The sequence below is a fragment of the Castor canadensis genome, chromosome 7 (assembly GCF_047511655.1).
Source record: "Castor canadensis chromosome 7, mCasCan1.hap1v2, whole genome shotgun sequence".
NCBI lineage: Eukaryota > Metazoa > Chordata > Mammalia > Rodentia > Castoridae > Castor > Castor canadensis.
In genome coordinates this window covers 111,786,521-111,800,381 of record NC_133392.1, presented here as the reverse complement: position 1 = coordinate 111,800,381, position 13,861 = coordinate 111,786,521, and the positions used below count along the sequence as shown (strand labels likewise).

At 32.3% G+C, this 13,861-nt stretch overlaps 1 protein-coding gene and 1 non-coding gene across 13 annotated transcripts in view; both read right to left on the bottom strand.

Moving 5' to 3' along the window:
• Dock7 (dedicator of cytokinesis 7) overlaps nucleotides 1-13,861 on the bottom strand; it is a 207,473-nt gene that overhangs the window by 63,923 nt on the left and 129,689 nt on the right. For 7 of the 12 annotated variants that reach the window (XM_074079907.1, XM_074079908.1, XM_074079909.1 and 4 more), the window contains exons 19-23: nucleotides 13,302-13,388; nucleotides 8,847-9,078; nucleotides 6,213-6,377; nucleotides 4,158-4,327; nucleotides 312-404 (exon numbers count right to left, since the gene is read on the bottom strand). In XM_074079907.1, coding sequence (XP_073936008.1) covers nucleotides 312-404; nucleotides 4,158-4,327; nucleotides 6,213-6,377; nucleotides 8,847-9,078; nucleotides 13,302-13,388 — 747 coding nt within the window. The remainder of the gene's footprint in view (nucleotides 1-311; nucleotides 405-4,157; nucleotides 4,328-6,212; nucleotides 6,378-8,846; nucleotides 9,079-13,301; nucleotides 13,389-13,861) is intronic. The other 5 variants (XM_074079915.1, XM_074079916.1, XM_074079917.1 and 2 more) reach the window with 1 other exon arrangement.
• On the bottom strand, nucleotides 11,599-11,789 carry LOC141425085 (U2 spliceosomal RNA). Its single transcript, XR_012450190.1, has one exon. It is a non-coding gene; the product is annotated as a U2 spliceosomal RNA (small nuclear RNA).

The following is a 13,861-nucleotide window of genomic DNA, read 5'->3' as shown; positions in this document are numbered from 1 at the left end:
ACAATGTACAAGCCCTAAGGCAGAAACTGTTATAAAGCTATCAATTGCACAGGCAGCAGGCATTGAAATACTGGTAAGGCATATAAAGAGGAAGGGGGAGGAGACAAGAAGCACGAAAGGAGAGCATTATTGATGCAATTGGTGGTATTCATGCATAGTAGTTGGAAAATGTGCTAATTAAGTAAAAAAAAAATACACACTTTTTTAATGATTAAAACAACAAGCCACTGAAATCACAGTATGTACTAAAAAGTAATGTTCTAAAGGGAAACATCAGCAGCCAATAAAGAAACCTCTAATGTAAACACCACCTGTGTTGATTCTGCACTTGGACTGGGGTTGGATCCCCATGGGGCAGCTTTTGGACCACCAGTGTTAACCCAGGAATTGGAGCGATCTAAACCCTAAGCATATAATAGAAAGCAGTTGGAAAGGAAAGAAATATTACACGTTGCATGCTATAAATTATTCTTAAAGAAATCCAGACCTTCCAATGCAAACATATTTTTAATTAGTACTGTTAAAGCAACCAAAAATTTTAGGTACTATAGAATATTAGTTCACCCAAATTATCTTACTGTATAACATAATTTATAAAGTAACCAAAAATATTAAGTATAGCACTTAAAGGTAATTTCTCTGTTTATAAGGGATCACCTTGAAGTACCAACAACTAAAGTTCCCATAGCATCACCCTCCCAAACACTCATTAAACAAAGTGTAAGTTAGCACAAGATCATTTCCTCTGAATTAAACTGAGATTTCAAGGAAAAAAATGGAGAAAAACATTCTATTCTTTCCTTAAAACCTTTATTTTGTTCCATCTCTAATTAGTTGAAAACTATAGTGATCCTCCAAAATTCAAATTAAGTAAAATATTATGACAAAAAGAGGTATCAAAAATTTCCTTGTTCAGAATGACAACAGTGGATTTGGAGTTGCATTCCTTTTTAAATTGTACTTGTTGTAATTAAACACAACAGATTAGTACTTTATACAAATATTATAAGAAAAATAATGCAGGTGCTGTTAGGAATTATCTATGTATTATCTATGTATCTATGAATTATCTATGTATCTCCATCATCACCTTCATTAAAGTTTCTTTAATAGGCTACTAATGTATATGACCAGCAGTAAGTTATCTCCCATCTGTTTCTGAAAAGGGTTACTATGATTTCTAGTGAAGGGACCTAAGGATTTACTTCTATTTCCGAAACTTAAGAGATCACTACAATTACTTAAGAAGTTTTACAAAATTCAGATTCTGAGCTCTACCCTTCAAAAGCCTACACAGCAAGCAAACTGGGCTAAGGGCAGAAAACCTGCTAATTAGAACTGCAGCAAGTTGCAAGGGATGTTTAGAGGATCATCAGTGCAAGAATAACAAAGACAACCCAAACCCAAGGCAAGTTAACTAAAGATATTGGGACATGAATATGGACCTAAGCCAGAAATTGCCAAAGGAAAGACAGGTCTAAAGAAAAGGTAAGAAAAATTTACAGCAACGATAACCAACTCTGCCTGGATAGTAGTGCCCCTTGGGAAGATTAGCACAGCAGCAAAAGTATGCAGGGCCCTACCACAAAGCAATTAAATCAAAATAGGTAGGTAGAAGTGAGACCCAGACATCAGCAGAAACTCAGAAAAAGAAAAAAGAAAAGAAAACAGCAAGTGTTTAGGGTTCTGATTTTAGGGAGACTATTTCCTTTGCTTTCCCTCTTTTTCCCAAACACACAGAGAAGCAGAAATAATGACACAATAATTACCCATTTCTCTTCATTTTCGACATTTAACATCTAACATGGAAGTTTAAGGTTCAAATCCAGACTCTCCTGCTTACTAAGATAAATTACTTAGTCTCTTAAGTTTCTTATTTATAAAATGGGAATAATGATATTGTCTCCTTCATATTGTAATGATCAGGTTAAATAAAAGTAAATTATTCAGTGCCTTGAATATAGTAAACTCAAAAACAGTTTATAAAAACTTTTCATACATGTTTTAAAAAAACTTTCTAGCAAAGTAAATTATGTATTAGTCCAAATTATATAATCAATAGACTTGTTTAAAATAAAATACCCCATCACAGAACTCCATTATAATATTTCAAATAAAAATAAATCATAGGCATGTTTTTCATGTAAGTTAAAATGAAGCTTTTCACTATTTTCCAAAAATTGTGTCTCCATTGTATAAGTGCAAAGTTCTTTCTGTCATGTTACATTTTTAGTCACTATCCTACAAAAATAACAAAACCCAAGTATATGAGCTTTGCAGCATTGTGTTCTTCCAAAAGTTACCACAAAAACAAACCAAGCATGGTGGCTGTCCCAACCGAGGGGGTCGAGGTAGAAGGATTGGGATCCAAGGACAGCCTAGACAAAAGCATGAGACGCTATCTAAAAACTAACAGCAAGAGGACTGGGATGTGGCTCAAATTGTAGAGCATTTGCCCAGTGAGCACTAGGCACTAAATTTAATCCCCAGTACTGCCAAAAAATTATATTTATATACGTAAAAATCATAATTTAATGACCTTCTTTTAAAAAGGCAAAAAATAATTCATATAATATATACATATACTTCATGTATATATATACATACACACACAAACATACACACATATTTATGTATACACCTGTCGTAAATCTTGACCTTTTAATCAATTAGTGTGTCATATAAGGAATATCCCAAATTATGCTAAAGGAGGGCATAATGTATGTCCCACAGAAATTAAGAGGTATTTTAAAAATACAACCTTGAGGCCTATATTGTCCATAGTTCTTTGACAGCAAAGTTATTTATAATTCACAAATCTGATTCATAATACAATAAGATATGACAAAGATGAAAATAAGAATAAAAAACATGAGTACTTTTCCTAAAATATATGTTGGAAGCAGGCTTTTCTTTTGCAGTTCTCATGTTACTCCAGTTATTCTGCATTACCCTATAACAATCTGTAAATCATTCTCTCAGGAAGTTCACAAAAAGTGAAAGTTGTTTAAATGGAGAAACATTTATATAGATCTATAAGATATTAAAACATGTTTAAATTTGTTAAATTTATAAAGTTGCAAAAACATATTTTGATCTGTGAGAAATTACAAGTTACTTAAAATGAACAATATTTATATGAATATTTAATGAGTTAATGTTCATTAATATAAGCTTATAGAAGATTCTGAGTGTAAAATTTCTGTACTTAATGAGCTGTATATATTCTATAACTATGCACACTATAAGAGCAGTTCTGATATTTTTCATTGTTTAAGTACTTTACAGAACAAACAAATCCAGACCTTTAAAAATTTTAAAGTTCACATAAATGTGGATCCTAGAATGTGCTTATTAGTTTTTCCCTATATCCAAATAAACAGAGTAAAAGGCCAAAGAAAAGCTGGTTATGATTCTATATAAATGATAGCATCCTTTTTTCCAACAGCAAAAAAGAGTTTGAAGTAGTTTGGTGAAAACAACCTGAAGTGATTTCTTGGCCTCAGTCATATTTGCTTTTGTCTGTCTTTTTAAACACTAAGCTATTTTTGTACTTTATACATACAAAGATAATAATAATTTTTCCCTTAAGCATTTTTGTGGGGTAAAAATAGGTGCTATGAATAAAAGTAACTGGATTTTATGCTAGAAGGCCTCTTCCTTTTTTGTAATAATCATTAACCATCATCAAATAAACCATATTTTTCTAATCCTAGTGTACTTTATATACAATTTCATATGAAATGTAGCTCTATGATCAGTCAAAGCTAATTAATTGTTCTTGATATATTTTGGAGAAGGTAGCACAAATTTTACATCAATGATGACATGTCTCTTCTACACATTAGTCATATAGGTCCCTCTTAATTCTACAGAAAGTTAATGTAGCCATTATTTATATGGTTGGATATGAGGTGACAGTGAATTATCCTGGACAAAATTTAGAATTTGGAAGATTTTTTTTCTTAGCAGAGTGCACAAACCAGTTTGCAACAGCAAGCATATTTGATAGAAACATGAAACAGTGTTTATTGATAGAATAGAAATGCACAATTTTTGCTTATTCTTAACTCATCTACGACTCAAAATTAAGAAGAAATTAACATAACTGGACATTTGTCACTTGCTCATAAACTGAAAACTATGCCTTTTTTTACCTTACTTCCAATGATTGACCGAACTTCATCATCTGGTGATGTGGGAGTCCCAGATATATCTGGATTACTATTACTAAGGCTCCGAGAACGGTTTAAATTGAGGCTTGCTGGTCTCACAGCTGATCTGGCCATTGTGGCATAATGCACTGATCCTCCCAAACCCCCAGGACCTAGAGACAGATGAATATAAAATAGCACATAATTAAATACAGAAAATTAGTCAGGAAAGGATCTTAAAAACAATCTCTGCCACTTTATAAAATTCCACAGAGATCATGAGTTGATTTTGTTTCTAAATGAAATATACCATAAAAATATCAACAGAATAAAGAAAAACCAAATCAACAGAAAAAAAACTCAAGAACTAATGAGAGCTATACAAAGATAATCTATTTTATAGCAATTCACAAAACCAAATAAATTATAATTACCATCTCTTCAATGTTTCTACATTATATGCACAATAAAAATAAAAATTAATATAAAACACACATAAACACTGTCTTCACTCAGATATAGGTGTATCTAAGATCCAAAATGGTCTAGCTGATGCCTCTTCCTTTCTTCCCCATCCCTCCTGCTCTGCCCCTTGTCACATGGTTACCAGAGAAAGTCAACTTACTCCAACATCTCTTAAGTGAGACCATGATTTCATTTCGCTGTCTTCAATAATGTAAACAATAACAAAATGCCATCTTTATTATATACAAATGAAAAATAAAAATAATTCTAAGATCCCAGATTATATAAATAAAGCAAAGCATTTCTTGTCTGACTAAAATCAAGCCTTGTATCTTCTGATCTATAATTATAAAAATATCCAGCAACTGTATCTATAATCTAGCTCCATTTTTCTTAATTATAGAAATCTTTCTGAATATACTATTTGCAAATGATAGAAATCTGTCAACTAATTAATTTGTACACTTTTTCAGGTCAGCATACAAAAAGATAATTTGTTAGCAAGTTTGAGGCCCTGGGTTCAACCTCTAGTCCCCAAAAAAGAAAAAAAAAAAAAAAAGATGATTTGCAAAATCTGTAGAACCCTAAATAGTATGCTAAGTAAAGAGGTACACAGGTAAATGCAAGAACATTATTGATACTTCACTATCACTCACACAGTCAGATCCTCATGTTGTACAATTTAAAATAATGATTGGAAATTATGAACCAGAATATGAGTCAATTGCTTCTCTTTTTGAAGAAAAGAAATAGTAAGCTAAAACAGTCAGATTAGTAGTAGGACACTTACCACTATCACTAGTAATGAATGGTCATGCAAACAGATTAACAGGTTGAAAGGTATGTACAACATAATCATTAACTAACAGAACCACTAAAAAGTTATTCAACCCATGACATCCTGTACAACTATCACCACTATTACCAAGGTCATACAAAAGAAAAGTAACTACTTGGGGCTCAATACTCTGAAAGGTTATGTTATTTTACTGACATGAAGAGATCAGAACTTTTCCAGACAAATATAATTTTTATATTATTATAATTAAATTATAATTATAATAATATATATTAATAATTAATAATTTTAATTATTTTTAAATTATTTAAATTATAATTTAATTATATAATTAAATTATAATTTAATTATATAATATAATTATAATTATAATTATAATTTTTTATATTATTGTATGTTTCACAGCGTTATTAGGGAATTACTGACCTACCTTATTTCTTCTTTAATGCCTAACACCATTCTGAATGACAAATACAAGGTGCTATTTATCTTAATAAGGAATGACATAATGCTTCCAGAGACAAGTTATTTTCAAGGCTCATTTCCAAACATTACTTTAGCTAAGACCTCTAATTCAAATCAAAGGAATCTGTAAAAAAATAATAATGTTTAAAAATGTAACTTACCCCTTCAACTCTATTACATAGTATAATGAATGGTTTTAGTGGATATTTAAAAAATGTTTGACACTAAATGAATGTATCACACCATGATACATTCATGAGATTATCTTAATTATGCCATGAACACTTAATTTATGAAAGAGAGTTTCATAGTAAAAGGAAATAAAATACCTGGTGATGGTGAATTAGGGTAAGTATTTGGCAGACGAAAAACATAATAGATATAGGATGCAAGAAGGCTGTTTCTACCATGCTGGTCATGATTTCCTTCTAAGTTTTTGTGAAGTCGATTTATAATTGATGCCATGGCTTCAAACGATGCTTGACCTAGATTAACTTTTAAGAAGGAAGAAAATATTTTTACTCTAATTTTTTTTAGTTTCTAAGTTCTACAAAGATCAAGGTTTTTGTCATCTCTATAACTATAGCAATTACATACAATAAGCATATAAAGATAATAATTTATGTTGATTTCAGTGACATTTTATATAAGCTGAACCAAAATACTCTTAAAAACAAAATGAAAAAAATTCATTTTACTAGTTGAACATGAAAATTGTATGGGTTTGATTAGTCAAAAACCAAAACATTATTATTTTGTAAGACCATCCAATACAAAGCACATAATAAGAAAAAAAAAATCAGTCTTTTGTATCACCTTAAGAAGCAACTTCTCATTTTAAAGATGCCTCTGAAAAATCTAAATGACATACCATGAGCACACATTATTTTTGTTTTTAAAAAATGAAAAATGTCATCCATGAGAATGAGTTATTTAAAATATTAACAATATGAAAAGAGAATGGTGAATAAGCAACCTGACTGAAACCAATGAATTTATGAAAGGGATAGAGGGAAAAAAGGGCTAAGACTATGAAGCATTTTAAATGCCAGAGTAAGTACTACCTACTCTGTCATTCAAGTCAATATATCAAAAGAATTTTATAAAAATTGGAGAATTCTGGTAGATAGCACATTGAAAAAAGAAGCAACAGAATAGTCAGTGATTTTGAGCAACAGAGCCTTGGTTCTATGACTTATTAAATAAAGATATGAAATCATAAACAGATAACAAGGTCAATTAAGTTTTTCTAAAAGTGGGATAATCAAATAAAGTGGTGATTTAGGAAGATTGATCTATATATACTGAACTAGACAGGAAAGGGATCTAAGTGGGGTTTTAGCAATCTTCCCAGTATTTTTATGGTAGCTATTCCAAATTATCAGAATTCTTTTCAAAATTCTGGTCCATCTTACTTTCTTCTTTGCAACTCTTGCCTTCTATCTCACAAAACAAATGTATAAAGCATGAAAGTCCTGAGATTTTCTACAGATTTATCAGAAACCGAAACTCCTTTCATTTCTTTCCAAAGGAAGCAGTACCAATTCCCTGTAAGAGTGGTATATTTATCTTCATCCTTGTTTCACAGACTTGCTTCCTTAATTAAATCCTCTCACTCTGTATGTTATATTTTGCTCCTTCCTCTCAAGTGATTTCTCTCAGCATATAAACATCCTCAAATCTCTCCATTCTTATGCCATATTCAACCCTTTCTTTTTTCTAACTAAGCTTCTTAAATGATTTTTTTCTTCAATTAGACTAAGCTGTTCTTATAAATTTCACCAATGGACATTATTTCTTAAGTACAATATTAAGAGAGACACTGTAGAGCCAGTTGCTTAGTTTGAATTTTGACTCTATCATACTACCTGAGTGACCTTAGCCAAAAAATTTAAATATTATATTCGCCAATTTACGCATTCATGAAATGGAGGAAAAATGGCAACTACTACAAAGGATTGTTGTGAGGATTTCATGTTAATATAAATAAAGTACACAGCACTATTCCTGGTACACGATATATACCATGCAAGTGTTTGCAATTATTAGCAGTATTACGTTACTTGTATGATCTATAACAAAAAACAGTGCTAACCTTTCTTTCTTAAAAGCGTCTCCTATAATTTCTCTGACAGTAATCTTTATGTCCTTAACCCATCCTCCCTTATCCATCTTGCTGTCACTTGCCTTTTTCAGCACCTCACCATTTTTGTATGAAATTCTATAAATCTTCCATTCACCTTTAAATGCTTCGCCTAAGACTTTGCTCCACTTGTAAGTCTTCCCTAAAAAGAAATCTGAAGGAGTTGAATACGTCTCTCCTTTGTGCACCACTTGTCACAAAATTTCTATAAGTTTATCTCAAATTTCTTTCAAGCTCAGTTTCTTTACAGAATTTGCATGGAAGCTGTTGGCAAAAGTAGACAAGTAAACTTGGAAAAGAGTAGGAATGAGAAACACCTCTCCTTCCAGAATCCAGAAGAAAAAAAAGAATACAGCGATCTGAGCAAATGAAGGACAGAAAAGCTATATTAAATGGAGGACAGCAGATGAATGAAGATGTAAACTGGATTGATTATATGTTCTACAAAATGTAACATGATTTATCTACTGGTCTGTTTTCGTAACTGGTCTGTGAAATCTTAAAGTTGAGAACCATGCTCTGGACAGTGCAGATCAGTGTCTGATTCACAGAAGTGCTTAATAAGCATTTGGTAAATGAATAAATTAATTAGATTTCATAATTTCAGTAGAAGTCTATATTATACATTTTATAAACACAAACAACAAAAATGTTATCTTGTGGCATTATAAACAAGTAAATAATACACCCTCAAAAAAAAAATCAAACATAGTCCTTATAGATGGCAAATAGGAATCATGGTTCTTTTTTTTTTTTAGTAACAAAAGCTAGAAATGCCAAATTATACATTTTATGATTCATCCCAAGCAAAGTAAATTACCTATTTGGCCAGCAATGACAGGAGGTCTAACAACTAAAAGTATCAGCTTATCAAGCAGAAGATGAAGAAATCGAACTACTGGTTCCAACTGAGATGAATTCAATGCTGAAATACTGCTCTTTAATTCATTTTCTAAGTTATTTTCCATGATTCGCATATCCCCAATTCGGACTGGGAACATGTGTTCATCCAGAGCATTGACCAAAGCAAAAAACTTGTCAAGGTAAGGATCCTAAAACAAAGAATCAACAAAAGCACTAAGCAATTATAACTATGTAAATTTCCCGAACCTAAAGAACTACGGACCACAAATTAACACAAAAGGTACACATAGGTAAACATTGTTTGCAATTAAACACATCTACCCCCCTTTATTATTGTAAAATAGCCACTGCAAATACTATTGGTTACTCAAGAAATGCACTGATACTAATGAAGGATTTTTGGTTTTTTTTTAGTTTGAGTCTGGCTTATTTGGAACTCAATTATTATGGCAGGTATTTTAGAACCTACCTGTACCCATTGTTAATTTATTGCCTCTCAACTCCAAACCCACCATTTTTACTGTATAACACTGGTGCTATGACAGACTCAAATAGTAGGGATGCGGGAGGCAGTCTGCAAGGTTTGATGAGTTAAAAGAGACTTTCATTCTCTTCTTGTTTGTTTTCAAAGTGGTGGCTAGCAAATGTAAACACTGCAGATCAGAGGTGAGGGACATGGACAGGAAAAAGTGGTGGTTCTCATACTTCCATGGCAGGAACTCTCCACCAAGTTTCTTTGACATCACAGCATGGCAACTGTTCTTACAGCAGCAGCCTCCTCTCTTCAGATCATCCCCTAGGTTTCTAAGTTCTTTCCTTGATACTTTCTGCAATTGTTACCTTTGTTATCAGCATACAGAATTGTCTTTTACCCCCATTTAGCAGTGAATTAGCTTTAACCTAGTTAAAATTATTTATCTTAAAATTTTCCTGGGGAGGGGAGAATGAAGGAGAATGGTTGAGGAGGTGAATTCATGTATGATATATTTGATACATTGTATAAATGCCACAATGTACCCTCACCCATAACAACAATAAAGGAAAAAATGAAGAAATGAAAAAAATTTTTATCATTCAAGTTACTGGTGGATTTGTCTCCTGACTAAACATTGACTATTATTATTTAACTTCCTTCCTCACTGCTAACAGAACCAGTCTTGTTTAAAGCAGTAATGTACCAGACCCCAGGACAGAAGTTTATTCTCCTATGCTCCTTTATACTAAGAGACAGTTCATGTGCTATATAGTTCTGACCAATTGGTTATAGACAAAAGTCTGTTGAAACTACGAGAAGTTTTACATAATAATGTAAATAAATTTTAAGAAAAGGTAGTAATATTACACAGCTTTACATTTAATATTGTATTATTCTACTCTCTTTGACCAATTCTTTTTAAGAGGTTATAATACATGAACAATTTGTCTTACATCATTATAATACATCCACTGTATTTCAAACAGTTAAAAAAATCACAAGAAACATCTATTGATCAATAGATCCTTTTAAAGAGGTTATAATATTTTTGACCAATTTGTTTTATGAAGTTGCAAGATTTATAAACTTTTGAGTATTAGTCATCAGGATTGTGAATGCAAGGATGCTACACAGTAAATGCTTGCACTTTATTTTCTCCTACATTTTATAGATTCTGATTCAGCTACAGATTTTGCCCCAAATCCTTTTTTGTCATATAAAGATAATGTATGAACCTGCCTCCAAAAAAACAAATCAAGAAGTAAAGGATAAAACATACTGGCAACTCTAAAAAGAGAAAAAAACTAACAATGAGTATAGAGCTAGGAGAATAAGGCTGAAAACTGTATACTTGTACAATTAAAAAGATACAGTGTGATAATAAGAATTCTTCATTAAAGGAAAGAATATGTTTTGACAGCAAACTATAATATTAATTTTTTCATCAACAGAGCAGTAAGGTATATTAAAAAGCATAGAGACACATTCAGTAACATCAGAAAAGGAAAAACTCTACTGGCTAGATTCTGTTCCTGGTCTACATGAACTTACTAAATAAAATCTACATATTACCAAATTTTTTTTAAACATAGTATAAAGCTACTATGTCATCTTATTTGTCTGTAGCTCACTGTGAAAATGAGTTAACAGCAGGTATAAGACTACTATTCTCTGAAAGGCCTAGTACAAGGTTTGTTTTCAGCCAGTGTGGGGAAACTTGGATTCCAGGCTGGGCTCCACTGATAGGGGATGGCTTATGTGCCTAAAGTGTTTGTGTGACCAGTATGTTTTATGTTGAACACCTGCCTTCCTTCTGGGATTCTAGAATTTTGTGTTAGGCGGAGAGTGCTTACATGACAAGCCCCTAATAAAAACTCTGAGAAATAAGTCTCCTGAGCTACCTGGCAGACAGCCAGACATATGTTGCTTCATATGTCCTATGTAACTCCACTAGGAGAACACTCTTGGAAGCTTGTGCCTCATTTCCTCTAGACTTCACTCCATGCACCTTTTAACTCTGCTTTTCATCCTTTCAATAAAATAAATCATAGCTATGAGTATTGACTTACATGACTTACCCTGTATCTTCCAGGCAAATCACTGAACTTGAGGTGGCTTGGTAAGCCCCGTTCCCCCGCATACCACCCCTTTCCTTCATGGTCTGGTGAACCCTGAATAATATTTTAAGCACTTGCTTCTTCTCACTATACATTTTTTTTTATAGGTCCCCCGAAGGGGGTGCACCGTTCCTGGAAGTACTGCAATACCAGGTCGATGCGAGGAGTGGATGGAGCAAGCTCCTATTCCATCTCCTAATTCCAAAAGTCCATTTAATATATTGTCCTCGGATAGAGGACGTATCAGATATTAAACTGATAAGAACAGATACTACACTTGATCTTAGCCAAAAGGCCGAGAAGCAATCTCACTATACATTTTATCCTTGGAACAGCACATTCACCAATTTAATTTCAGTTATCACATTTATTCACCACCTCCAACCCCAAACTCCAAACTAATTACAACTATCTATAGGACATATCCATCTGCAGTACACAGGCACTCAAATTCAACAGCTTCAAAAATAAACTCATATAGCTGCATAATTGCTCTCCTTCAGTATGCTCCCAAATTTACATCTTTCATATTCTCTATTCAAGCTAGAAATAACCATCTATTTGGAGTTTAAACTCTATGATATTCAAGGTCTTTCACAATATGTATGTAAGTTGTATTCCCACTAGATTAAATGCAGGTTCTTAACCACACACCATTGTCATTTTGCAGTTCCTATCTGATTGCCCACTCTTTCTTTCTCTGCATGGTAAATACATACTTAATAATGCAACTTCTGAGTCCTTAGCAGAACAAACACCTTCCTCATACCTAAAAATATTTAGCTAACATATCTAAGAGTACTAATTTTATTGTATTATAATTATTTTACACTTTCCTATTACATTGTAAGGTCCCTGAAGGGAAGTCTTTCCTTGAGAGGCTACATTACTGACATCATGAAACTTACCATCTAATTGGGGGAAAGCAACAAATAAATATGTGTGTAGGTAAGGATGTATACACATGTATGAGAGAGTGAAAGTGCAACAGAGAGATACACATATAGACTTAGCAATAAGTATAAGGTCAGCTGACACAGGGTGATGGGGCTGCTATGTCTAAATGAGTTACCAAATAACACACAAGTACAGGAAAGCAATGCAAGTCAACACCCTGTATAGCTGTCGTTATCTCAACTAGCAAAAACCCTTGGTCCTTCCTATTATTGCTTATACTTTCTCTTCAACAAAATCAGAGATAAGGGCAAAATAGTTTATGCCTGGTAGCAAGGGGGGTAAGGGGAGAGAGAAGAGGGGGGGAAGGGAGGGAGCGGGGGAAAGCAGGGAGAAATGACCCAAACATTGTATGCACGTATGAATAAAAGAAAAAATAAATAAATAAATGAGTTACCAAAAAAGGTAACTTTTCTGAGGTAAGGAGAAACTCTACTGAAGAAAAGTGAAATAAAAGGAGGAAAAAAACATCCCAGATACAAAAAGATTAAATATAAAATCTTAGAGAAGAACCTGGCAGTCCAAGAATTAGACTGAAGAACCTGAAAAGAATGATGCCTAAAAACTGTGTACTTAGAATACCTGAATCTGTGAACCTAAGTTGCCATGCACCAGCAACTTAGAAACAAGTAACATAATTATTTTAAATAAATCAATGACATTTTCAAAAGCAAAATATTTACTTTTACTGGTAGTTAATGACATTTTGTGCATTTCTTAAAAAACACTGCAACTTCTAAATCTATGTTTTTAATCTACATATATTCGTATAAATCCAACAACAAATAACAAAACCAACATATGTACAAGGTCACAGATTTAATTCATTTACATATAAGTTGATTATAATAGTATTAAAACTCACTTGTGTATGAATAGATGAAACAGCAACAACTTCAACATTAAACACACCTTTGTGGTTATCCACCCATTTCATGCCTGGTAGAGGAACCTGTAAGATATCAAGCATAATGATCATAGACTATGAATTTAGAAAACAAATAAAGCATTACAATGTCTCAATGTGAGAAAATATGTGAAAATATAAATTTAAAACTTAAGTACAATTCTTATTATAAAATCAATAAGTCCAGAAAAAGAATTAAAAGCCTTAAGTAACAAAAAGCAGACAATAGTGTCCCAAATTTCTATCTTCCCAGAAATATATCTCCTTTTGTCATTCCAAATCATCATCAACACACATATATTGGTAACATAAATCATATTATTTTGAAACCTATTTTCACATATTATGCATTTTGAATATCATTTCATGTCAATAAATTCACAGGTATAATCATTTTAATAGTTTATAACAGCCCATTTTCTTCATGTTAAACCTTACTATTACATAAGGTTTACGTAATAGAGCTTTTAAACATCCACAAACAGAGGAATCCTATTGTTCTGAGGACTAGAAAATTT